The sequence below is a fragment of the Hevea brasiliensis genome, chromosome 15 (assembly GCF_030052815.1).
Source record: "Hevea brasiliensis isolate MT/VB/25A 57/8 chromosome 15, ASM3005281v1, whole genome shotgun sequence".
Lineage (NCBI taxonomy): Eukaryota > Viridiplantae > Streptophyta > Magnoliopsida > Malpighiales > Euphorbiaceae > Hevea > Hevea brasiliensis.
In genome coordinates this window covers 70,898,903-70,924,615 of record NC_079507.1, presented here as the reverse complement: position 1 = coordinate 70,924,615, position 25,713 = coordinate 70,898,903, and the positions used below count along the sequence as shown (strand labels likewise).

Below are 25,713 nucleotides of genomic sequence, written 5' to 3'. Positions count from 1 at the left end.
ACTAGGACAGAACGTGATGATTTCCTTGCTCAGCTCGTCCTTATCAACCGAGAGGATTGTTCGACTACTACTGCTACTCACCTCTGCTAACCTCTTTTTACCAGACTTCCCGACACACGGCCCACCTGCAATGACATTGATTATACCAATTAGGCCATTATGCTTCTCTATGATGGTGATATCTTTGCTTCTGAAGGTTGATCCCCTCCTTTCTAAAGGTCCATCGTTTCGATTATCCCTTGTGAACCTCCTAAGGGACTGTCCCTAATCAGTCGTTCAATCTCATCTTTGAGCTGCCTGCACTCATCTGTGGTAATCATGGTCCTTATGGAACATGCAGAAACTTGCTCTTGTCCTGCTTTCCTGAAGTGTCTACATTGAGCCTCTTTGGCCATTTTATGTATTTGCCATTCTTCTGGATCCACATGAGGACTCTGGATCTTGCCTCATTCAAGGGTATGTAGCTGTGGAATCTTTCTCTGCTCTGCTCGATGTTCTTGTCTGAGCTATAACCTCTTCGATTTGAACCATAGTTCTTCTTGTTCTGCCTCCCCTCATTGTTCTGTCTGAGCTATAACCTATCGCTCATCATCCAGCCGAATGTACTTCTGAGCTCTCTCCATCAGCTAGTAGTAGTCTATCACCGAGTTCTCGATCAACAAATCAGAAAACTTGACATTCCTTATCCCCCTTTTCAAAGCCACACACACGGTCCCATGATTCAAGTTTTTAACTTGTATTGCTTCAGCATTAAATCAAGCAATGTACTCCCTCAAAGACTCCCCCTCCTACTGCTTTACTTTCTGAAGATCCAAATATAGCTTTTTCGGTGAAATGCAGGAGATGAACTTATTCTTAAACTCAATGACGAGCTAGTAAAAATTCTAGATTGACTAAGGCCTGAGGTGCTGGTATCATTTCTGATCTAGGCCGATCAATGTTATTGGGAACACTCGACAAAGGTAGTAGTCACTCACGTTCTAGAGCATCATCGTTGTTCGAAAATTTACCACGTGGCTCCTCAGGTTTGTTGTTCCTACATACTTGTCCAGGATGGGTAGCAAGAACTTTGGTGGGAACTGCTCAACTAGGAATAGTTCGAACAATGGAGACTCATCCTCAATTCTTAAATTTTCTTCCTCCACCTGCTTCTGGTACCTCTGAACAGCTTTCACCGAGCACTACTTCACCTTTGGTTGTGGTGATTCATCAAAAAGTTCTTCTTATTCGTCCTTCCCTGTCTGCTCTGTCTTTATCCCTATGTTGTTGATTGATCGAGTAACCTCGACCTATTCCTCTAGGTTGAGCTGGATTGGCCTCTCCAAATGGTGGTCCTAGAGGAAGTTCTGCTCCAGAGGCAATTGCTCTGGGCAATGAACTAGTTCCAGGGATCAGTCCCATCAAGAAAGCAATTTGAACCTCCATTTCTCTGATGCGCTGGTGAACTTGGTCTGGTGTTAGTCCTTGTGGTAGGCCCTATTGGTCAGGCCTGATAGGAGGCATTCTGGTGTTGCGCAGCGAAGCTTGGCCACTAACAGTATTAGGACCAATCACACTTTGGATTGTTGCAACTACTAGTGGGTTGGTCCCAGTCACTAGAGTCCCAGCCAGCACATTCTTGCAGCATTTCTTGGTTCTATAGCCATTGAAAATAGCAAAAAGACACAAAGATGAAAATAAATTAGGACTAAATATTAAACTCACAAGAAGCACAGAAAATATAGAAAAGGAAAGAAATGGTTTCAAATGAGGGATATCAGCTAATAATATGAGTTTCCCATAAACGGTGCCACTAATGCTACCATGAGCCTTTGAAATCCAATCCTGGTACCACGTGACGCTGTAAAGCAAGGAAATGTGAGGTCGGTGGCAAAACAAATCAACATTCAAAGTTTAAATCAAAAGTTACAATCAAAATAATATCTTAATAATCATAGCCAGCATTAAAAGCTTAAATTAAGAGATTACAATCAAAATAATATCACAATTAGAATCTATATTTTTGCTAATAATTAACTATTGTCAATTCTCCTAGATGCTATTATTTACTTACTAATATTGTGATTTATTTGTTGTCACTTTCATTGCTATCAACTTCCTTATCTTGTAGTCCACTCCTTGTATAACCCTTTCTTATGAATGCATCCCCAACACTACTCTCCTCCTGAAAAAAGAGCTTGCCCTCAACCTCAAACTTTGGATAAGCATGTAGAGATACCTCTAGTTTCTTAGGCTCGGCTTGATTCTGGTCTTCTACTATATTGTCATGATCATCTATCTCCAGCAAGAATAATTTTTTACATTGGTGCCTAAAGAGTATGGTTCGTCACAATTATAGTACAACCCTTTAGTTCGCCTCTCTACCATCTATGTTCAACTAAGTTTTTTAACAAAAGGAAAGGATACACTGCTTGTGCTGCTATTTCCGAAAATAGTTGTTCCTCCTAAATTGTTAGCGGTGTGCCCAAAGGTGCCATAAAGTGCAGCTCATTGGTTATGAGTCACGATAATACTCCTTTTGCTATCTCCAGAGCTTTCTAGTTGTTGTCGTTTCACATAAGCCTCAGTGAGATTCATGGCCATTACCAAGTTGGGTGGGTTCCGCAATTCAACATCCATTCGAATTGTGTTAGTTAATCCAACAGTGAAGAGATTTACTTGCTGATCAAGGCGAACAGTAGTTGCTTTAGCTAAAAGTGATTGGAACTGGCATTGGTATTTTGTTTTAAATTCACCTAAGTAATTGCTTTGCAACAACGAACCAAAGCATAAATTACAATAGTTTTTTGAAGCTATTCCAATTCATCCCAACCTCTTCTTGTTCAGAGTCAGTAGAACCACAATTGAGCTTTCCCCATCATATGAAACGCCGCCAATCCCATCTTATTGGTTTCCATGGTTTGTTGATTGTAGAAAAATTGTTCACATTAATTGAGCATAGTTTTAAATCGCGGTCGTGGTCACGTTCATGGTCACTGTCGCAAGTGACAGAAATAACGTAATAATAACGCCTATTGCTATGCAAATTTTTTTGAAAATTTTGAAAAATTCATGAAATGAATAAATATTCAAAAATATAATTAAAACTAAGATATATAACTAAATAATAAGCACAAACATATCAAATAAAAACATTAGATCCACCATTCTTATACATCATTAGTATTAATCAATTTAAAATCAAAATAACTAAAAAGATAATAAATAACTAACATTATCAATACCAAAATGAGTGTTTAAAAGATTCTTAATTATCTTGACTTTGATCCTAAGATTGAGATGTGACTGGTTGTTTTGATCATTTGTTAAGGTTGTAAACTTACTTTGTAATTAGGTTATTTAACTTACTATGCAATTAGGTTGTAACGTTACTATTTAATTTAGAAAATAAATTTCAAGAGCTATTTCATAATTATTTATTTTTCTTAAATTTTATCTTTATCAAATATTATTTAAGCTTAAACTTTCTTTGATATTATTTTCTAATTATTTATGTATTTACCTTAAAAATGATTAAAAAATATCTAAAAATTAGGGGGGAAAAAATAATAACACACCCTTCAAACTCCTTTACTTCAAAACTACCTTATTTATTTGATGATCCATGCTCTTGAACTAAAAAATTTGTAGAGATGAATGATTTCACTTGAGTTGGTTTTCAAGAAAATAAAAAAAAAAATATAACTTATTTGCCTAAAGAGAATAAAAAGGCGCCAAAATGAATGAGCTAAGATAGTTTCTTATCAAAAAAATAGGCTCCCTCTACTATATTTCAAATTAAAGAGATAAAAAAAATTTTTTAAAAAAAATCTTAGTTGAAAAAGTAACAGCCGTTACAACCATTACATAATAGTCGGTAATGGCCGTTACCTTTAGATAACCAAAACGACCTTTACAGTTACAAATTTAAAAATTCATTAAATAACGATGATAACGATAATGGTAAGCCAAAAAACTTTTAAATAACAATGGTTATGTAATATAACGACCATTATTTAAAACCATAATTGAGCCATCAAAAAAGATCGTTGAACCCATCAAAGGAGGGAAAATCCAATTTGGTGTAGTGGGGAACCATTGGTGCTCCTTGTCGTCCTCTAGATCTTTCCCCACTACAATTCAGAAAATTGGTCTGACTGTTGCTACTAGATTCACTTTCCAATTTTGGGTTGTCTGTTGCTAGTGCTTTTGAAGAATTCCCTTAATTGGCGAGACAAATACTTAATCTGGGTTTCTACTCATGCATTTGATTTTTGCATTTTCTAAACCATTGTGTGTGTGTCCTAATGAAGGTCTCAACCTTATCCTACCAAGTTGAATCGCCCATGACACCTTGCTCTGATACCAAGTTATTATGTGCCTTAGATTAGGATTGAGTCATTGGCTGCTGAATAGGGTACTCTCCTTCAAAGTTGGATGGGTTTCCCTTGTTGGTGTTCTGGCCTTTCCGTAAGCGACCTATGGTGAATTGCAAGAAAACTCGTTGGAGGGAGCTTTAATCTTAAAATTGTAATGAAGCTCGTTGAATAAATTTCACTCAATGTCCTTCAAATTAATGTATTGTAACAATGTGATCCTTGAACTTCATTTTGTGACATAAAACCATCTCAACTTTCATATTTTTGCACAATAAAATCCCTTCAACTCCCAATAGCCGGTTTACACGTAATTTGTTTGCATGACTTTCTAGCGTGGCATCTATTATCTCTCTCTTCCTAGCATTGAGTAAATTTCATGAATCTCTCTCTCTCTCTCTCTCTCTCTCTCTCTCTCTCTCTAATCGAAATATTTTGAATCCTCTCTCCTTCATGCACGGACCTCTCTCTTGATTTTTCTCTCTAATAAACTAAATCTTTTCTCCCTCAATCCCCACTAAACAATCAAAGAGAAATCTCAAAATCCTATCTCAAAATCAATGCAATACAAAATTTGCAAATTGAAAAATCATAAATCAAAACCTTAATTGCATTTTAATTTACAAATTGTAAAATCAAATGGGCATATCGATTTACTCTTGCTATAGATTTACAAATTCTTCCTATTGAACCATTCCAATCCTTGCTCAAAATGACCCTTGTTAACAAATATATCAATGGACATCATCCATGAAATCCCATCCCTTTCAAGCATTTCATCAAGCAGCTTGATCACATCTTAATCTTGCTAGTTCTAACTCTTTGTCCAGCAACCAACGCCTCAAGGAAGCTAATGTATCAAAACTCATCAATTAACTAAAATACACTACACATTTAGAAAGCTATAAGGAAGAGTGAGAGTGTTGTTACCTCCATTTTCCATGGGAAAGCTTCCATTGCAGGAGCTTAGCATTCATAAATGTTTATTGCCGATGTAGTTTCAAACCCATGAGGTTCATGAGCAGTGATGCTGCTATAGAGTTATTGTCTTTTGATCTTGATTCCTTTGACTTTCTTCCTTGAAAATGTCTTGGGATGGAGGTCTATTCTCAAGTTGATGATTCAACATAAAAACTTTAATTCAGGTGACGTTTTGTGCTTCAAAAGCCACCTAGTGTAAATTTTGAGATTTACAAATTAATTATTGTTAATGACAATCAAATGAGGCAAAGATGAAAAATTTTTAAAAAAATTGATTTTAAAGGGGAGATCGATAGAATAATAATAAAAGGTGTGGCAATCAGAATTGACCATAGAGAGAAGAAGAAGAAGAAGAGAGTTTTAGATAAGAAAAGAAAGAGATGTGTTTTTCATAAAAAGAGTTATTGACCTCATTCTTGCTGTTGTGCATGCTCTATTTAGTTATGATAAGAAGAAGTAAGAAGGAAGGAGAAGGTATGGTTTAAGAGATTGCATTCTGCAAAAAGGAAAATAAAGATAAAGAGAAAGGATGTTGGGTTCAGCCGCGCAATGTCGATAAGAGGTTTGATGTGCCTAAATTCGAGCAAATTGGGGAAGACAAGCTAAGATGAGAAGGAAACCGAGAGAGAATCATGTTGGCGTGGAAAGAACAGAATTATATGAGAGAGAAGTGTGTGGCAGAGAAAGAGAGTTGTTTTATTTAAGGTTATTTAGTAAATTTCAATTTTTTTAAACAAAAAGTAATAACATATCATATTACAACCGACAAACCAATTATAATAGGTTAGAGAGCTTTTATTGTGAAAAAAATGAAAGTTAAGATAGTTTTATATTACAAAACGAAATTCAAGTATTGTATTGTTACAATACTAAGTTGAGAAACAACGTGTTAAATTTTTCTGAAGCTCATTAGAGGAAGCTTGCAACCTCTTAACAATGTTAAAGAAATCTGCTTATTTTATTTATTCAACATGTTCTCCTTACATAGAGATTACATGGTCACACAGAAATAATCTCCTAATTATAGCCAACATTCAAGGCTTCAATCAAGAGATTACAATCAAAATGATATCTTAATAATTATAGCCAACAATGAAGGCTTAAATCAAGAGATTACAATCAAAATAATATCACAATTAGAATCTATATTTTTGCTAATAATTAGCTATTGTCGATTTCCCTTGATGTTGCAATTTACTTGCTGATATTATAATTTATTTGTTTCCATTTCCATTGTCACTGGCTTCTTTATCTTGTGGTCCACCCCTTGTATAACCCTTTCCTGTGAATGCATCCCTAACACTCTAATTGTACTATGAATAGGTAACATTGTTGACAGATCAGACTATACCAGAATTACAAGGCAGACATCAATCTAAAACCAGCTTTAATGATGAAATGTTACAAACTAAAATAAGGCCAATTTATTCATGTTCAAGTAGACAAGGAAATGCAACAAAATAGTTAAGTTTACCTTATAAGATAATGTCTTCAGGATGCTGTGCTACACCACATACAAAGGGTTCCAACAACTCTTCTAGCCTATTTATTTGCAAATAAAAAGCTTCCTCGTTCACTCATCAACCACACCATAATCAAGGCTAAGCTTCCTCAAAGGAGGAATGTTCTCCATTGCAAAGAGCATGAGGTGAGGGAACATCAAATTATTGTGATCATACAATACAAACTGCACCAGCACATTTGGAGTTGAACTGTGGCTCACATAAGAAGCAACATTCCTCATTCTCGACACATCCAATGCAAAATCCAAAGGTGGAATAGATGGATAAGATGGACACACATAACCAGGATATATCTTAGATAAATTCCCCCATTCAACCCACTTTTGAGAAAATCTACTTGGATAAATCAAATTATCGCCATTCATTGTGAAAACCTCAGCTTGCTCTCTTGTAAGAACAACCCCTGCATATTCACATATAAATACACCAGCACGTATCAAATCCAATGACCTAACTCCCCAACCTTTCTCCCTTGACCTAAAGATCTCCAGTCTATTTTTCAACCCCTTTTGAGTTACCCGGTTCCGGCAACTTAGTGGGCACCTACAAAAAGCTCCACATTCAAATACTATCGGTTTCCCTCTCAACAAGAAACCATTCTGATCATAAGCAAACTCTCCCCCATTCTTCCTCGAGCAAATACAACCTGAAACACACTCACACCCTGTCCCGTTACTTACATGATTAAATGCAAAGGATGGAAACACTGTCCTCACCAGATACTCATAACACAGAGGATCATGATGATTATCAATATCATTAAACAACATCACTGGCATATTCTCCTTCTTATTGGAAATATCAAGACTAAGATAACCCCTAGGCCTCGCACTCAAAGGACTGGTCCTCAAACTCTGTGCAAACCTCAAAATGGAACTACCCATTTCCGGTTGCCCTTCAATCCTCAACAGCTTATACTTGTAAACGCCAAACCCAGATCTCCCCACATCAAACCAACAATCATGAATTTTATACAAACCATCATAAACGTAAATCTTATGAAAACTCCTTGCATATTTAAAACCTCTAATCACTCTTACCTCAATCCCATAACGCATACTCCTCTCCAATGCTAAATTCCCTCCTTCGAGCTTCTGTTGCATACATTGCCTCGAAAACTTATCCTGTCCACCGTGCCCCGTGTAGATTAACATGTCTCCGGAATCCTCATTGTCCTCATAGCCACCTGAAACAATTATGCTTGTTGCAATGGGTTGCCCATTCAAGCTCTGGCTTGCCAGAAGGTAATCAATACCTGCTTGGGTTTTTCCATGCAATCCAATCATACACAATTCCATCCGGGAAAAGAATACATCCCCAACTTCAACTCCAGGGAGGGGCCCCACAATCCGTTTATCACGGTTGAGCCAGAGCCCGTGGGCACGCATCTCAGAGGAGGCCAGGACATCGCCTCGGGCCCGGAGGTTGAGGCTGTTGCCACGGCGTTTCTCTTCCTCCAATACGAAGAATATGCGGAGGGCATCATATAGCATACGGGTTCGACGAACGGAGTCCCGGAAATACCGTTGGTCCTCGATTCCAAGGTTTGCCCAGCGGACAAGCTCAGAAGAGCGCTTCGGGTATCGACGAGGAGGTCGGGTGACGACAACCGAGGAGATGCTATTGTTTTCATTGCCAGGGACGATCGCGCGAGAATCCGGGTCTAACACTGAAATGTCGTCGTGCTTTTCCTCCAAGCGTTCGGTGAATTCATTGCGAATGAGCTCGGAGATTATATGATATTCGGAGTAGGCATCCTTTTCTTCAGAGAAGGAGAATCTGGAGGATTGCCAGTGAGGGGTATGTTCGGAATTAGAGAAAATGTTAGGGGTAAAATCGGGAAACAAAGAGTCCTGAGGTTCTTCGGGCTGAGGTGTCACAACAAGAATGTCAAGCGGCTTAAGTTTAGGATCAATCCTTGGGATTAAAAGAGGAGGCGGGGAAATGGCGGCGATGTTGATGGACGGCGCAGATGGAGATTGAGAGAGGTTCAGGTCTTGAAATGGGACAAAAGACCCCATTGTGTGATTTTCGTCTAAATATATAAAAAATTTATTTCCAAAGGCAGAGGATGGGCCAGCATAGAAAATATTTTCGGTTAGGATTTTTGCAATGGGGGAAGGGCTTCAAGGTGTTTCCATAGCGAATTTTTTTTAGAAGAAATGAAAGATTTTGGACAGTTATTATTTTTAGCAGTTGTAGAGCCAATATTAAGGGCATGTTTGGATTAACCGTTGAATACAACTGATAGCTGTTAGCTGATAGTTGTTACTGTTAGCTGATAGCTTATAACTGATAGCTGATGATAGCTGTTTTATATTAAGTGTTTGGTAAAATTATATTTAGCTGTTATTATTAATATATAAAATGACTAATAAGGGTATATATCATATAATTTAGTTTATTATTTAAATAAATATAAAATTATAAATTTATTACATTATATTATTTATTTTATTATTAAATTAAATATATAATTATTAAATTAATATATTATATTATTTAAATAAATATATAATTATTAATCTTTTATATTATATCATTTATTTTATTATTGAAATAAGAAAATAATTATTTTTTTAAGATAATTAAATAATTTTAAAAATATAGATAAAATAATAAAATAATTATTATTATTAATAGAAAAATTTATAATTAATTTTAAGTTTTTGGATATAAATAAATATTTTATATTTTATGTTATTAATAAAAAATATTTTAACAAAGTTGAAATACATTAATTAAAATATTAAAATTATAAATAAAAAAATAAAAATATTAATAATATTAATTTTCAAGTTAAATAAAAAAAGGATAATATGGTCAAAATAAAAAATAAAACCAGATCAGCTATCAGCTGATGAGAAACAGCTCTAAAAATAGAGCTGATACAAACTGCAGCTGATGGGTATCATATCAGTTGCCCATCAGCTATCAGCTCTATTTTTTTAAGCTTGCCAAACACCATAATTTACCTGTTTGGGTGTCTATCAGCTATCAGCTGAACCCAACAGGTAAACCAAACACCCCCTAAATTTTGCTCAAGTTGGTACCTAGAAGGGTATGGTACCTAGGAAGGTATGGAACATTTGGATCTAGGGGTGGTCAGTTATACACGCAACATTTAGCGCTAAATTGGTAATTAGAAAATAATATATTTATTTCTCTTTTTTCCTTAAAAATATAAAATATACGTATGCAGTGACGTATATAATTTTAAATTTAAAGGCGATTAATGACGTATGCAATATTTAAACGTAAATTTGTATTAAGAAGGATAAACATTTTTCTTACTTCTTTAAAAATATAAAATGCATATGCAATGATGCACTTAATATTTTAAATATAAAAGTAGTCAATAATATATGTAACATTTATAACTAAATTAATAATTAGGCAGCAGTATGCATTTCTCTTTATTTATGCATTTCTCTTTATTCTTTAAAAAAAAATGTGTATACAATGACACACACAACATTTGAATCTAGTAATGGTCAAAATGTATACAACATTTTAAGTTAAATTAGTAATTAGCAACAGGTATGCATTTTCCTTTTTTCTTTAAAAATGTAAAATATTTATGCAGTGATGCACATAATATTTAAACCTAGAGGTAGTTAATTATGCATGCAACATTTAGAGTTAAATTGGTAACCATGAAAGGATATGCATTTCTCTTTTCTCTTTAAAAATATAAAATATGTATGTAGTTGTCACGACCCAACCTATGAGTCGGACCGGCACTAGGACCTGGGCCAGCCTAAAGCCACCGAGGTCTGTAGTAAGCCTAATTATTTCTTAACCCAATCCTAAGGCCCATTTTAAGCCAAATTTCAAAAATTCAACCGAACAGAGTCCGGCCATAATATGGACTATACAACAGGGAGTTTTTGATTCGCCCGACCTGTAAACACAATACATAATCATTTGGGGAGCTCAGCTCACCCTCCACATACTCATAATATCATTAAATTCAATGAGAGCTCAGCTCCCTCATCCAATCCAGTCATGCATGCATTTAATGTTCTTACAAATTCAACATAATATTATATTACAGTCCCAAATTGGTTAAAATACTCATAACACATACGGAGTCTAAAATTTGACTAAATTATACAAAATACATTAGATATTACTAATTGACCAGCGAAGAAGAGGAGTAAGTTAGTCACAACAAGTAATCCTCCTGTATCTTGGAAAAATAAGATGAACAGGGGAAAAATAAGATGAACAGGAGTGAGCGGAAAATACAAATTTTAATTACAATTTCTATAGCTACCTAAAGCTAATGCATCCTAAGAAGTGGAATGCAACACCATCAAAGTTTTCATACATATCACATCATAACAGCAAAAAGGCAATTTGGGAGCTGATAATGTTCAAACAGTACATATATGGGAGCTGATCCTTATATAGCTCTCTTAATCCAACCTTTGTCAGCGAGTGTCTCTCAAGTCGAACTTTCGCTTGATTAACCAAATGCGGGGGCCAGCGAGATCATCTCGAGCTCTAAAAATTTTAAAACTTTACCCTGGAGTCCTTAGCAATATTATTAAGCTATTTGTGTTTCATAAATATTTGTGTTTTTAGCCCATAATAGAGCAAATTTAGACAAAAGTTTCAAGAATTTCTACTATATCATGAAGCAACAAACCGTTTGGAAGAACCAACAAAAAGGAAGTGCCATACTCCTTTGCCAAACGTGCTAAACAATCAGCTGAATTATATCCGCAAATCCTCACTAGGATCACCAGATTATCACATCCAAGAACCACTTAAGAGAGACCCAAAGTTCTACCTATTTTGAGACTTTGATATGTATGCTGCCCACAAAACCATTAATCCAGTTCCCTTCAAAGAGAAATTCTTGCCTAGACCTAAATTGAATATATCAATTCCTCGGATTCAACTTTCCCTATGTGATTTACAGACAAGATTTCTCACTATAAAATATGGAGACAATTCTATGTGCAGACCAGATTCAACTTTTACATATCATGCATTAATTGAAATTTTTATTTAAAGGGTTTAAGTTGGAAATTTATTAAAATTGAGGCAGTAGAATCATTAGGAATCAAGAAGAAATATCCAGCCAGAAGTTGAAGAAAATTGTAGACAATTCACTTAAACTTATGGTGGAAATTATTTGGACTGCTGTCCCTTACATCCACTGTAAACAGTGTTGGTAAGAGCCGTGCGTGTGAAAGAGAGAAACATAAGAGAAATTTTATTGTAAATGGGTGATTTTATATACGCATATTATATGAAATGGCAAGCATATAGAATTATAGTTATTGAATTATTAAAAAAATTACTTAATAGTTATAATTTTGTGAGGTCTATATATATATGTATATATATATATTCAATTTTTATAGCTATAGCCAGGCTACAATTGTTTTTCATTTTCTGAAGGAGGTAGGATCAAGGAAATTTTCGTATGCTAGGCTCAAGCAATTCACCCTTCATTAAAGACAATGGAATCAGACACTGGAAACGACAATTTAATTCTGTGGATGCATTTGTCCATCCAAGCTTGTACGCTAAGCCGTCTTTGATCATGACATTTTTCATTAGATAATTAAGATAAGCTTCAAAGCACATTGTTTTCAGAAAATTAATTCCTTACTCAGCAGCACCAACGCTTTCTCTTTTAAGAACAGGCTGCCACATGCATACATATAGATCCACATAGACATGGAGGAGATATCAGAGACGGCTAAAGCTTACTATGCAAACTTGTCAGACAAAGAGAAACGATTGGCAACCGATCTTTTCAAAGCAATTGATGTAAACGGAGATGGGAAAATTAGTTTCGACGAATATGCGCAATACCTGAAGCAGAAGGGCTTTAAAACGATTTCTTCTCCTGACTTCTTCAGAAAGCTAGACAAGGATGGTAATGGCACCTTGGATTTCGATGAATTTGTCACTGTGCACTACATATGTTCGAGCGAAAGAGTTTTCTCTTGCGACGGGTGCAAAGTCTTTCTCGATGGTGTTTACTTTACATGCTTTCAATGCTTTAATGGTCCTGGTAATACCTATGATCTTTGCTGTGCTTGTTATCGAGATAAAAATGTGAATCATCACAAGGATGCTGTGTTTCTTGATAATTATACACTGCTACAAGCCAAGAGGCAGCAGAATAAGGATCAGGTAAATACCATTGATTTGAGATTGAATATATATATATATATATATATATATATTCTTGGAATTAGCTAATCAAGCTCTCTATTATATCAATTTTTTTCCCTCAGTACAAAAATGAAGGAGTTTCAGAGGTTGTTGAACTTGCAGCCGCTGGTATTGAAACTACATCCAATGTTATCAGCTTATGCAACCAAATGTAACCTAGCAAGCAGCATCCCTTGTTGCATACAAACCCGACATCGTTTCCTTCTGCCAGCAGCTCAAAACAAAAATATACTCTGTTCTTCTGTTGCTTCTTTTTGTACTATCCATTTTTTTCCCCTATTCCTGAAGTAAGCTCTGGTATTGTATTTTTATTGACAATAAAGGCTGTGTATCTTTTCTACTTGGAGTTTTGAAGTATTTTCAATATATCAAATCCAGGGATATTGCTGCTCTTGCCCAATGGGTCAAGATCAATTGCAAATGAAAACAATTGAAAAAATTAGCAGCCCAGACATGATAACATGTTGCTTAATTCTTTATATAATTTCAGGTGGCAATCCTTTTACCACCTTTGCCACTAAAATTGTGGGAAATTCTTACACATTATTTAATGGGAAATTCTTAGTGAATCTAGTCTACCATGAAATAAAGACACAAAGTAAATCTCACTAAACATTCTATATCTTTAATTATAGTAGACCCAATTTAAGTAAAAAATCAAATCCTAAAATTGATATTTTTATATTATGGAATTTTTTTAAAATATTGTACTTGTTCTTATTTACTCCAAAGACTTCTATTTTTATTCTATACGGTAAGAAAAAGGAAATTATATTTGAATTTAACAATGAAAAAAAGAAGAGAAAGTGAAAAGGCACTAAACTTTACATCTTACATAATGGTTAATGACAAAAGAATCTAAATAAAAAATAAATTATTCATTTTGAAAATCTTTTATCTTAAATATTAAAAATTTTAATATTTATATCTATTATTATATGTTAATCATAAAATTTTTTAACCATTCATTCATTCATTCTTATATATATATATATATATATATATATATATATATATATATATATATATATATATATATATTTTAGAGAATGGAAAAAATAAGTATACCCTCTTTAAATTGTCAATGCGAGTTTAAATTTAATCGAGATATTAATTAGAAAATAATTTAATTAGAGTTTCAAATCCATTTTTTGTATTGGGGTTGGTAGCTTGTTTTCATGGCCATCACTAAAAAAAACAATCAGATTTGTAATTAATTATGGTAACTGATTTCAATAAGTTACTATTAATAATTAATTTTATAATTGATTTATAATTATTTTTTTTAGTAAAATAGTTAATTTTTAAAAATTTAGTAACCGATTCAAGAATCGATTGTTAAATTACTTGTTATTAATAACTATTTTATAATTGATTGTTAAAATCGATTGTTATTAGTAACTGATATATAATAAGTTGCTAAATAAGTTACTAGTCAATATTGTAAAAATCTTAAATATACGATAACGATTTTAAAATAAATTGCTATTAACAACTGATTAAGAAATCAGTGACTAAAATTTGTTGCTAATAGCAATCGATATTAAAATCGGTTGCCAACAGCAACTAATTTAAGGAATTAATTATTAAATTAAAGAATTATTTTAATTGGCTCTAAAGTTAGCAATCGATTGCGATCGATTACTAAAATCGGTTATTATTTGTAACTGATTTCTTAGCAACCAATTTTGTCACGACCCAACTTTTGGGCTGGGCCAGCCTAAAGCCCCCGAGGCTCGTAGTAAGCCTAACTATTCCTCAACTCAGCTCTAAGGCCCATTTGGGCCCAATTTTAAGAATTCAACTGGACAGAGTCCGACCATAAAATAAATCATTTAACGGAGAGTTTTTGACCGCCTGACCTGTAAACACAATATATAATAAATTAGGGAGCTCAGCTCACCCTCCACATAATAAAAAAGGTCATAACTCAAATGGGAGCTCAGCTCCCTCATCCAATCCCATCAAGCATACAGTTAATAATATTACAGGTCCAACATAACTTTTATTATACAGGCCCAAATAAAATAAGTGCTTCTAACACATGCGGAGTATAAAATTTAACTCAATTATACAAAATACATTAATTACTATCAATGGACCTGCGAAGAATAAGAGCATATTAGCCACAACAAATAATCCTCCTCTAGCCTGGAAAAATAGATGAACAAGAGTGAGTATTCGACTCAAAGAGTAAAATATCAATTTTAACCATAATCTCTATAGCTATCTAAAGCTAATGCACCCTATGGAGTGAAATGCAACATCGTCAATATTTTCATATCATAATAGCAAAAAGGCAATTTAGAGTACTCATACACCCAACACTTTCAAACAGTACATATAAGGGAGCTAATCCCCTATAAAACCCTCTTAATCCAACCTCTGCCAGCGAGTGTCTCTCAAGCCGGACTTTCGTTTAATAACCAAATACGAGGTCCCAACGAGTGTCTCTCAAGCCGTGTCTATCCCGAAGGACCAGGTCCCAGCAAGTATCTCTAAAGCAGTGTCTATCCATCCTGTCCATATCCACTACCATACCACATGCACGCCACCCATACACACTGCTCTAAATTACCACAAATAATATCCATAGCACTTCAACAATTTCGAATGCAATATAAAATGTGCCTAATATATAACTATATAGATACATATTTATAAGTGATGCATGGGTATGCTTGAACATATAATAATATCGAAATTACAATTAAAATTAATATTTTACTCACAAACTCAACCGAAGTCACTGTGGCGGCTGGACAGAGGAGAAAGGCTGTCCCGGCTTACCTAATAATTTTATTACAATTATTTAATACATTTGACTCAATACAAACTAAGAAAGACCAAAGATATCCTAAGTCGTGTCGAAAATCTAGCAGAGTCTCCCCTATACCTAAGATTTACCCAACCTACAAAAGAGCTTAAAACGTACTTCTATATCCACAAACCACACACCTACAACTCAATTACATCACATAGCCCCTCCTGAGCCCATCCAAACAGTCAACCATCACTATATGAAAAATTACAGTTTAGTCCTTATAATTAACCCTTTTGCAAAAACTACCCAAATGAGCTTTAAAAATTCTAAAACTTTGTCCCGTGATCCTTAGTATTATTACTAAGCTAATGCAAAAGAAATTATAATTTTCTAAGTTTCCACGAATATTTTATGAATTTTTAATCCCATTCAAGCACTAGATAATTACGAAAAAATAAGGTTCGGGTTTACCTATGCCGATTCCGATAAACTTTACATCTTACATAATGGTTAATGACAAAAGAATCTAAATAAAAAATAAATTATTCATTTTGAATATCATTTTTTATTTAAATTTTTTGTTAATCTTTTTATAATAGTTATTATTAGTAATTTTTTATAATATTTTTATATTAATTTTTTAATACTAATTTTTCATTAATAATTTATTATTTTAGTAATTTTTTGAAAAATTTATTTATTTGAATTTTTTATTTGAAATTTTAATTTTTTTTATAATTGTTTTTAAATTAGCAACTTACTTAATGATTGTAAAATTACAAAATTAAAGACAATTTTTTTGTAATTGATTGTATTTCAATTGTTATTAGCAATAGATAAGTTTTTATTAAAAATTTTATTTTTTTAAATTCAATTAATTTAACTACCGATTTAACTTTATTGCAATCAACTTAATTGATTGCTAAACTGATATCTTATAATTTAGCTTGCGTTCAATGTCAATTCAAAGTCTTGAACTTTTTACGAGTTAGTTTCTTTCTTTCTATTTTTACATTTATTTTCTTGACCATTGTAGCTTGCTTATTACCTGTTTGATGTTTTGCAGAGCTAGCTGTAGAATTGCTTGACTTCTAATTTGGATTAAATAATCGATAAAATATGGCTTCCACATTGTTTAGAAACATTCAAACCTACCCTTTGTTGCTATACCAAACTGTATGCATTCTTAGAAGAAATAATTTTGTTCTATACTGCACGATGAAAAGCACCACACAAAATCAAACAGCTTAGCATGCAAATTAAAGTTTCCCCGCAAACCCAGTCAAGAACCCTTGATTAACTCACGAAAGATTATGAGGCCATCATTGTTATAGAGACCCATTTCCAGCTTTCTACTTTAACCAAGGCCTTCTGCAGCTGCCCATACAACTGTGGGGGCGTAGACCCAAAATGGACCGCTTGGCAATTAGCATGCTTCAATTTAATCGTTGTAAATAGAATATTTGTTGGTTGGCTTCAATGTATTTTAATAGAACAGATGATTGAAAGGAAAAACAGGCATTAGCGTTTCCTTTTAATCTTTTAATGGTTAGTTGAGAACCCATTATAACCCAATATCGATGCATCTTTTGAATGGAAAAGGAGCGCACTTCATATGGTATAATTTTTTGCTTGACCCTGTTTGGTGGAAGGAGCTTATATGAACATGATATATATAATTTATAATATATAATCAAATCATAATTGCAGGGTATAAAAAGCTTTTCAAACAATGTGTTTATGATCCTAAAGCAAGAACACACCTAGTCACCATGTGAAACCGACAGCAAATTATATTATTTTCACAAATATATATTACACTACGTTGCATTGCTTTCAGAAGTAGGATATATATATCTAGAGAAAGAGGCAGTTGATTGATTGAAAGGAAAAATGGTGGAGAAAAGTGGAACTGGGGAAGAGAGAAGATGGTGAGAGAGGGAGATGGTCTCTTAATAAAAATTTTACAAGGATGAGCATTTAAATATCAACATTAAAGTTATGTGATAATATTAAAATATAATTTTTTTAATTAGGTTTTTTTAAATTTTAAACATAAATATTATTGCATCGAATCAATTTACTGAATTTATTTAATTAAGCTCCTTATTGATTCATTTATTAAAATAATATTTAATTAATTTAAAGTTAGTTAAATTAAAATAGAAATTTTTTATTATTACCTTATTAAAATTAAAGTGCATTTTACACTACATTTGGATAAATTTTGAGAGATAGAAAAATAAAAGAAGGAAAAAAAATTGTTCTTTCTTTTATTTTCCTTCTGAGTAAAAGTTAAAGAAGGAAAAATAAAAATTGGCACTAAAATCAAAATATAAATATGTAATTTTTTTAGTATAAGTTTAATTTTTTTCATTTGATTTTTTACTTTCTTTTCAATTTAAGGAGAAAATAATTAAAAAAAAATAATCTTATTTTTCTTTCCTCCCTTATTTTTCCTCTTTTATCAAATAAGAAAAAGTATTTTCACCTAGTTATTTTCTTCTTTCGCTTATCCACCTATCCAAACATGGTGTTAGTTTATCAATAATTATTTTTAATAATAGAAGTAATTTATATTTTATAAATAAAAACAAAATACTAAAAATTTAAATTAATTATAAAAGAAATTGTTAAAATTATAATTATCTATCATTTTTAAAAATTATTTTATTCATAATTATTTGTCATTATTGATTTCAATAAGTACTAATTATTTGTTTTTCAATTTTACTCTTATTTCTATTAAATAATATGATTTTTTTAAAATGTATAATATCTTTTTCTCTCTCCCCCTTAATTTAGGTGAAATAAAGGTGAATAGATGATAGATAAAGGTAGACAAAGGAGGTAAGATAAAAGAAATTATTTTATGTACTCAATGCGCATGTATTCTCTCTTTAAATATGTGGATCTCCCTCTATTATAAGAGAAAAACTTTTTTTTTTAATAAGAGAAAACACTATTTTTTTAAATATTTCTGGTATATGTGATGATCCATAAAAAATTAACAAACAATAAGAATTAAAACTTAATTCTAAATTGATTTGAGTTAATCATACGAATTATTTTTTTTTGCCATACAAATCAACCCTATTAGACACTAATCAAGCTTTTGATTCATGCTCAGATTTGCTTCTATTAAATAAAAAGAAAATAAACAAATTTCAAATTATTGACCATTAATAAAGCCGCTAACATGGACCGAACTAGGGGTGGCAATTTGGATTGACAGGTTGTATTCGTGTTGTATCAATATGCGACACAAATATGATTAAGATCAACATAAATCTAACAAAATTAATAAATCATGTAAAAAATTTAAATGCAAATACGATCCTTCTATTATACGGATTATAAAATACGATACGATTAATATTAAATTACATTATGTGTATTTAATACGATACGATCCATTTAACATGATTTGACACGACTTAACTCATTTAATACTCTATATAAGTAGGTTTATGGGTCATAGTGTATCAAATGGGTTAGTAGGTCATTAGTCAACACTTACATGAGTATTAAACCGTGTCATAAATGTATAAAATCGAGTTAGCGGGTTAACTTGTGACACGACACGATTATACCGGTGTCATAAATGGGTGGGTCGACACGAATTCAATATAAACACGAATGCATAACTCAAATCCCATATTTTCATATTGTATTTATATTGTATTCGTGGAGTTGTGTCTAAAATTATCACCTCTAACCTATAGCTAAGTATTTCTACTGTTGTCAAATCAGAACCAACCACCACGGCGTTGCTTGCCGGCGACTCCATACAAAGGTATAGATATTCTTCGTAGTGGATTGATATTTTGGTAAGACTGAACTTGGATAAAGAACAGGAAGTCTTGGTATTGTTTGTTTTGTCAAATTTGTGGTTGAAGCGACGCGTCTTTGAGCAGCTATACCACGGTGTCTTTACAAGGGATGACTAGAACGATCAACGACGAACTCTTCCTGACTGCCTGTAGAGAACAATGAATGCTCTGAAATGGGCCAAACGGTCAGCAAGCTTTTCACCCTTTTAGCTATTGTTGCTATTTTGTTAGTGTATTCCCATTACCAGTCCTAAAGTTTATCTGACCGTACTTTGAATTAATTAATTTATACCCACCTTTCTTAAAGAAGTAATGATGCATTCCAATTCAAAAATATTATCCCCTAGACCGCAATCTGATTAGTTGGCGTGCTATTGCTTGTTTTTTTTTTTTCCCACAAGGTGCTTGTTGCTTTGCCTGAAACGAATCATGGTGGGTTTCAAGCATATTGTAATCCCTTTTGATCTTCATTGGTTATATTAAAACGGTTGTCGTGGAGACTGGAATAATCTTACTCTGATGTGTATTATTAGAGTGGAAACTGGAATAATCAGCTGTCTTTTCTAGGTTTATATTTAATAATGTTATGATTATCATGTGGGCTCCATTCCAAGGTCACAATTCTCCGCGTCAGAGTCTCAAAAACTGAACATCAAGACTTGCTTTGTGTATTTATACTTTCTGGATACCTATCTTATGAATATTAATGTTGTTTCAGTTAAAAGTTGTGGTCAGCTATTTTGTTGGCTATTAGCAGATAAATTTTAACTATTAATTGTTATGTTTATATAGTTATTTAATGTGAAAATATAAATATTATTTTTTTATTCTAATTAAAACACTCTTTCAAAAGGTAACATTCCATGATTATATAATAAACTTCTAAATATTAATATAAATATTATATCGTCTAAGTATCATATGAAAATAATCATTTTGATAAGTACTAATTAAATTTGAAATTCATTTTAACTTATTTTTTTAGTTGTAAATTAAATTATTAGTATTAGATGCTTAAAAATTGCATAAAAATTTAAAAATGGGATCAAATAATAAAGTGACACCCTACAATTTTATATAATAATAATTTGAAAATAAAAAAAATATGCAACACATGGACAAATGTCTAATTTCATTGATAAACAGAGAATTTTCAAAACTAATGCTAAGTTTTTTTTTTCTTTTTTTCTTCATTTTCTTGGCTTTTCAAACTCTCTTTTCAGCTCTCACTCTTTTCTCTCTGCACAACATACTTACAACTACACTAAAGCTCTAGTACTCTTTTTTTTTATAGGTTAAGGAGTGTCTTCTTTAAGTCAACAAGTACCTTACTTGTTCAAATATTTTTTCACCTAATATTTACCAAAGACTCATCAACTCCAGCGAATACTGTAAAAATTTGCATATAGTAACCATATTGAAGCAATTATCAACGTCTCAGATAAATTATAGTTCGGTTGGGTATTGAAATCAATGATAAAGTTTTATCACTACGACTGAAATTAAGTTTTTAATAAGAATAAAAAAAGCACTTTATGAATTCATCACCTCTATATAATTTAGTAACAATAGCATCCAAGCCATTCTACCACCCACCTTCCTTACAGCTAAAGCCATGGCATTCTCACTAATTAAAAGATTGCCTTTCATCCTTACCATCTTCATTGTACTGTTATTTTCTTCCAATGTTGTTTTAGCTTTTGCTTCTAATAAATCAGCTGTCCAGATGAAAGGACAAGAAGTAGACGCTCTTCTCAAATGGAAAGACAGCCTTGACGAGCCCACTAATTGCCTCCTTTGCTCTTGGAATTTTGTTCATCATAACTCCACTTCTTCTGATCTCAAAGCTGACATCAATACTTCCCCTTGCCAATGGGTTGGGATCACTTGTGATGAATCTGGACATGTCATACACATAGACCTTTCCTTCAGTGGTTTGGGAGGTACTTTACAATTCTTCAACTTCTCATCTTTCCCTAACCTTATCAGCCTTGACCTTTCTCACAACTTTCTCCATGGAAGCATTCCCCCCCACATCAGTAACCTTTCCAAGCTCATGTATCTAGACTTGGCTGTTAATAATTTCTCTGGTAATGTACCATCTGAGATAGGTTTGATGGCAAGTCTTCGCTGCTTGCTTGTCCACTATAATCAGATTGCTGGATCTCTACCTTGGACGATAGGGATGTTAAAATCTCTCGACGTGTTTGTTTTTTCTTACAACAATCTGACAGGTCCTATTCCTGCTTCTATAGGAAATTTGATTGAACTAAGAGCTCTAAACCTTCGTTACAACAAACTTTCTGGTTCAATCCCTCGGGAAATTGGAAAGTTGAGGTCACTCAGTGCTGCCTTTTTGTCTCACAACAAGCTCACAGGTCGACTTCCTGCTTCCATAGGAAATTTGGGCAAACTTACCATTCTACACCTTCATGACAACAGACTGTCTGGTTTAATTCCTATGGAAATAGGAATGTTAATATCCCTTAAAGAACTTGTTTTGACAAACAACAGTCTCACAGGTCCTATTCCAGCTACTTTGGGAAACCTGAAAAATTTAACTTCCCTTTATATTGTAAACAACAAGCTTACTGGATTCATTCCCAAAGAATTAGAGTCACTAAAATGTCTTCGTGAGCTTTGTTTGCATTCTAATAGTCTTCAAGGTCCAATTCCCACTTCTATAGGAAACTTGAGCATCCTAGAATTTTTAGACCTTGGTTTCAACAAGCTTTCAGGATTCATCCCTCCAGAAGTTCTATTGCTGAAATCCCTGAATTGGATTGGACTGAATGACAATGGCTTAACAGGTTCAATTCCTGCTTCTGTTGCAAATTTAGGCAGTATAGAATTTCTATACCTTTATCATAATCATCTTTCTGGAACTATCCCTCTTGAATTAGGAAAGCTGCAATCTCTTATTGAGCTTGACCTGTCAACAAACAATCTCAGCGGTCCCATCCCCGCATCTATAAGAAATTTGAGCAACTTAACTCTTCTGTACCTTCATAACAACATGCTTTCTGGATCAATTCCTTCCACCATAGGGAACTTAACCAAGCTCACAGAGTTGGAACTATCAATCAATCATTTTTCTGGCTAAATTCCTCCAGAGATAGGAAAGCTCAAGTACCTTACTGACCTTAGGTTATTCATGAACAATCTTAGTGGCCCAATCCCTCTAGAAATGCATAATTTACATCTTTAAAATCATTGCAACTGGCTGATAATATGTTGTCTGGATATTTACCCCAAAACATATGCCTTGGTGGAGTACTTGAAATTTTCATCATGGGCAATAATAGTTTTGTGGGTTCCATACCAAAAAGTTTGAAGAACTGCACAAGCTTAATCAGAGTTAGGCTTGAAAGAAATAAACTAGATGGACACATATCAGAAGATTTTGGCATATACCCAAATTTGAAATTCATTGATCTGAGCTACAATAGGTTGCATGGTGAGCTTTCTCAAAATTGGGGGCATTGTCGTAATCTGACACTCTTGAAATTGTCCAACAATGGAATTTCTGGTGGGATACCACCGGAGCTTGGGAAAGCAAATCAATTGCAGGTACTTGACCTCTCCCAAAATTGTCTGGTAGGGAATATTCCAAAGGAACTAGGGGCATTGAAGTTGTTGTTCAAACTTAAATTGAACAATAACAAACTTTCAGGTAATATTCCCACAGAACTTGGAATGTTATCCGAGCTTACTGATCTTAGCCTTGCAGTAAATGATCTCAGAGGATTGATTCCAGAACTGAAAGACTGCTTAAAACTACAGTTCTTGAACTTAAGCAAAAACAGGTTCAGTAAAAGTGTTCCATTTCAAGTTGGCAAGTTACTTTCTTTGCAAATGCTCGATCTAAGTTACAATTTGCTTGAAGGAGAGATACCACCGGAGCTTGGATATTTGCGTGACTTAGAGACATTAAATCTCTCCCACAATGAACTCTCAGGTTCCATCCCATCCACTTTCAGTGAAATGTTGAGCTTGACTGCTGTTGATATCTCCTTCAATAAATTGGAGGGTCCACTTCCCAACAATAAAGCCTTTAGCTGGGCACCAGTAGCGGCATTGACTAATAATAAAGGTTTATGTGGCAACAATCCTTGTTTTAAAGCTTGCCCTTCTACAAAGATAAGCAGATTGAGCAGAAAAGATGGCAACAAGGCAATTGTATTGATCGCAGTTCCTCTTTCAAGCACCTTAGTCCTTGTATTTGTCCTTTCTGGAGTTGTTGCTCTTGTTGGAAAAAGAGCCGGGATCGCAGATGAAGCCAAAGAAGAAGGAAAGGATAATATATTTGCAATATGCAGCTATGATGGGAAAGTTGTGCATGAGAGCTATGATGGGAAAGTTGTGCATGAAAGCATAATGGCAGCAACAGAGAGATTCAGCTCCAAGCATTGTATTGGAGTGGGAGGATGTGGGACTGTTTACAAAGCAGAGCTTCCAACTGGTCAGGTTGTTGCTGTGAAGAAGCTTCACCAACATGAAGGGATTGAAATGTCCAATTTAAAGGCTTTTACAAGTGAAATTTGTGCATTAACCAAAACAAGACACCGAAATATTGTGAAGTTCCATGGTTTCTGCTTGCATGCACAGTACTTATATTTGGTTTACGAGTTCCTTGGAGGAGGAAGCTTGGGAAAGATACTACAGGAGAAGGTAAAAGCCGAGGAGTTAAAATGGATCACAAGAATAAATGTTGTGAAAGGAGTGGCCAGTGCCTTAACTTATATGCACCATGATCGCTCACCCCCTATTGTTCATCGTGACATATCAAGCAACAATATATTGATGGATTCAGAGCAAGTGGCTCACATCTCCGACTTTGGCACAGCAAGGATTTTGAAGCTGGACTCTACCCGTTGGACATCTTTTGCTGGCACCCTTGGCTATTTGGCTCCAGGTTATTTGTTCTTGCTCTATGTTTGTCTTGCCTTGGTTAATTACTTGAAAATAATTAAACTGAATTTTATATGATATATGGAAAAATTTGTGTTTTGCAACTGAATTATTCACATATCCCTTTATAATTTTTACTTTTAACTTTTGACTTAAAATTTTTTTTAATTTTTAAATTAATTTAAAAATAAATAAATAATTATTTAATAAAATTATTTAAAATTAACTTTTAAATAATTTAAATGTTTTGTTAAAATGTTTTTAAAATTGGTTAAAATGACAAAAAATATGTGATTGGGTGTTAGATTATGTTGATATTTTTTGCTTTCTACTTATAAGTAGATTTGTCTAATTTATCAACTAAATTAAATATCCTTATATATTATTCTATTAGAACTTGCCGACAGCATGGAAGCAAATGAGAAGTGTGATGTGTATAGCTTTGGAGTGGTATCACTGGAAGTGATCATGGGAAGGCATCCAGGGGATATAATCCTGTCTCTATCAACATCAACACCATCAGCTACCTACGAAATTCTCCTGAAAGATACATTGGACCAACGCCTCCCACCACCCACAAATAAGGAAGCAGCGGAAGTAGTTTCCATAGTGAAATTAGCATTTGCTTGCCTCCATGCCAATCCAGGGTCTCGGCCAACCATGCAACAAGTATCTCAAAAGCTATCAATGAAAGTGAAAGCACTGTGGAAGCCATTCCGAATGTTTACTTTAGGAGAACTTTTGTAGTTATACAATTTTCATTTGGATGCATCTCTTCCCAGAGCTGCATCCTGTTTGTGCATTTCTTGTTTTCCTTTTATTATCTTCCCTTTTCATTTCTTGTTTTTGCTTGCTCTTGCTTTGAATCGACGTTTAGAGAAGCAGGGAAATGTATTGGAATCAGGACTTCACCTGAAAGAAATGACCAAGACAATAATAAGGATTTGAATTGACTACCGATTTGTCTCTGAATGCTGGAAATTTGTTGGCCAATGCTATGCAAAGTAATGGTAAGTGTGAAGAAAGCATGTTTGTAAAGCAATAGAATGTAGTGGTTCTTAGCAAAGTAGATTAAACTTTAATCTGCTTTCAAGGCAGAATTGATGTGTTGATGCAAAAACGAATTGGAAGGAAAAACAAATAAC

At 33.7% G+C, this 25,713-nt stretch overlaps 4 protein-coding genes across 5 annotated transcripts; 3 read left to right on the top strand and 1 right to left on the bottom strand.

Moving 5' to 3' along the window:
- Positions 1-613: 613 nt before the first annotated feature.
- Positions 614-8,946, bottom strand: LOC110641059 (histone-lysine N-methyltransferase family member SUVH9-like). 2 transcript variants are annotated; one of them, XM_058136000.1, is made up of 3 exons: positions 6,811-8,946; positions 5,286-5,526; positions 614-1,840 (listed from the first exon to the last, which is right to left on the bottom strand). In XM_058136000.1, the coding sequence occupies exon 1, from the start codon at positions 8,878-8,880 to the stop codon at positions 6,910-6,912; it is 1,971 nt and encodes a 656-aa protein (XP_057991983.1). In that variant the 5' UTR covers positions 8,881-8,946; the 3' UTR covers positions 614-1,840; positions 5,286-5,526; positions 6,811-6,909. The 2 variants fall into 2 exon arrangements, with proteins under 2 accessions (XP_057991983.1, XP_057991982.1); XM_058135999.1 differs by lacking the exon at positions 614-1,840 and adding an exon at positions 4,929-5,205.
- Positions 8,947-11,170: 2,224 nt separating this feature from the next.
- Positions 11,171-13,453, top strand: LOC131168852 (uncharacterized). Its single transcript, XM_058136001.1, has 2 exons — positions 11,171-13,018; positions 13,123-13,453. The coding sequence occupies exons 1-2, from the start codon at positions 12,557-12,559 to the stop codon at positions 13,213-13,215; spliced, it is 555 nt and encodes a 184-aa protein (XP_057991984.1). The 5' UTR covers positions 11,171-12,556; the 3' UTR covers positions 13,216-13,453.
- Positions 13,454-21,272: 7,819 nt separating this feature from the next.
- Positions 21,273-22,760, top strand: LOC131174121 (probable leucine-rich repeat receptor-like protein kinase At1g35710). The gene has a single exon (XM_058137192.1). The coding sequence runs from the start codon at positions 21,273-21,275 to the stop codon at positions 22,758-22,760; it is 1,488 nt and encodes a 495-aa protein (XP_057993175.1).
- Positions 22,761-22,948: 188 nt separating this feature from the next.
- On the top strand, positions 22,949-25,524 carry LOC110641065 (MDIS1-interacting receptor like kinase 2-like). The gene is made up of 2 exons (XM_058137190.1): positions 22,949-24,572; positions 24,963-25,524. Exons 1-2 carry the CDS (start codon positions 22,949-22,951, stop codon positions 25,313-25,315), a joined length of 1,977 nt encoding a protein of 658 aa, XP_057993173.1. The 3' UTR covers positions 25,316-25,524.
- Positions 25,525-25,713: the final 189 nt, after the last annotated feature.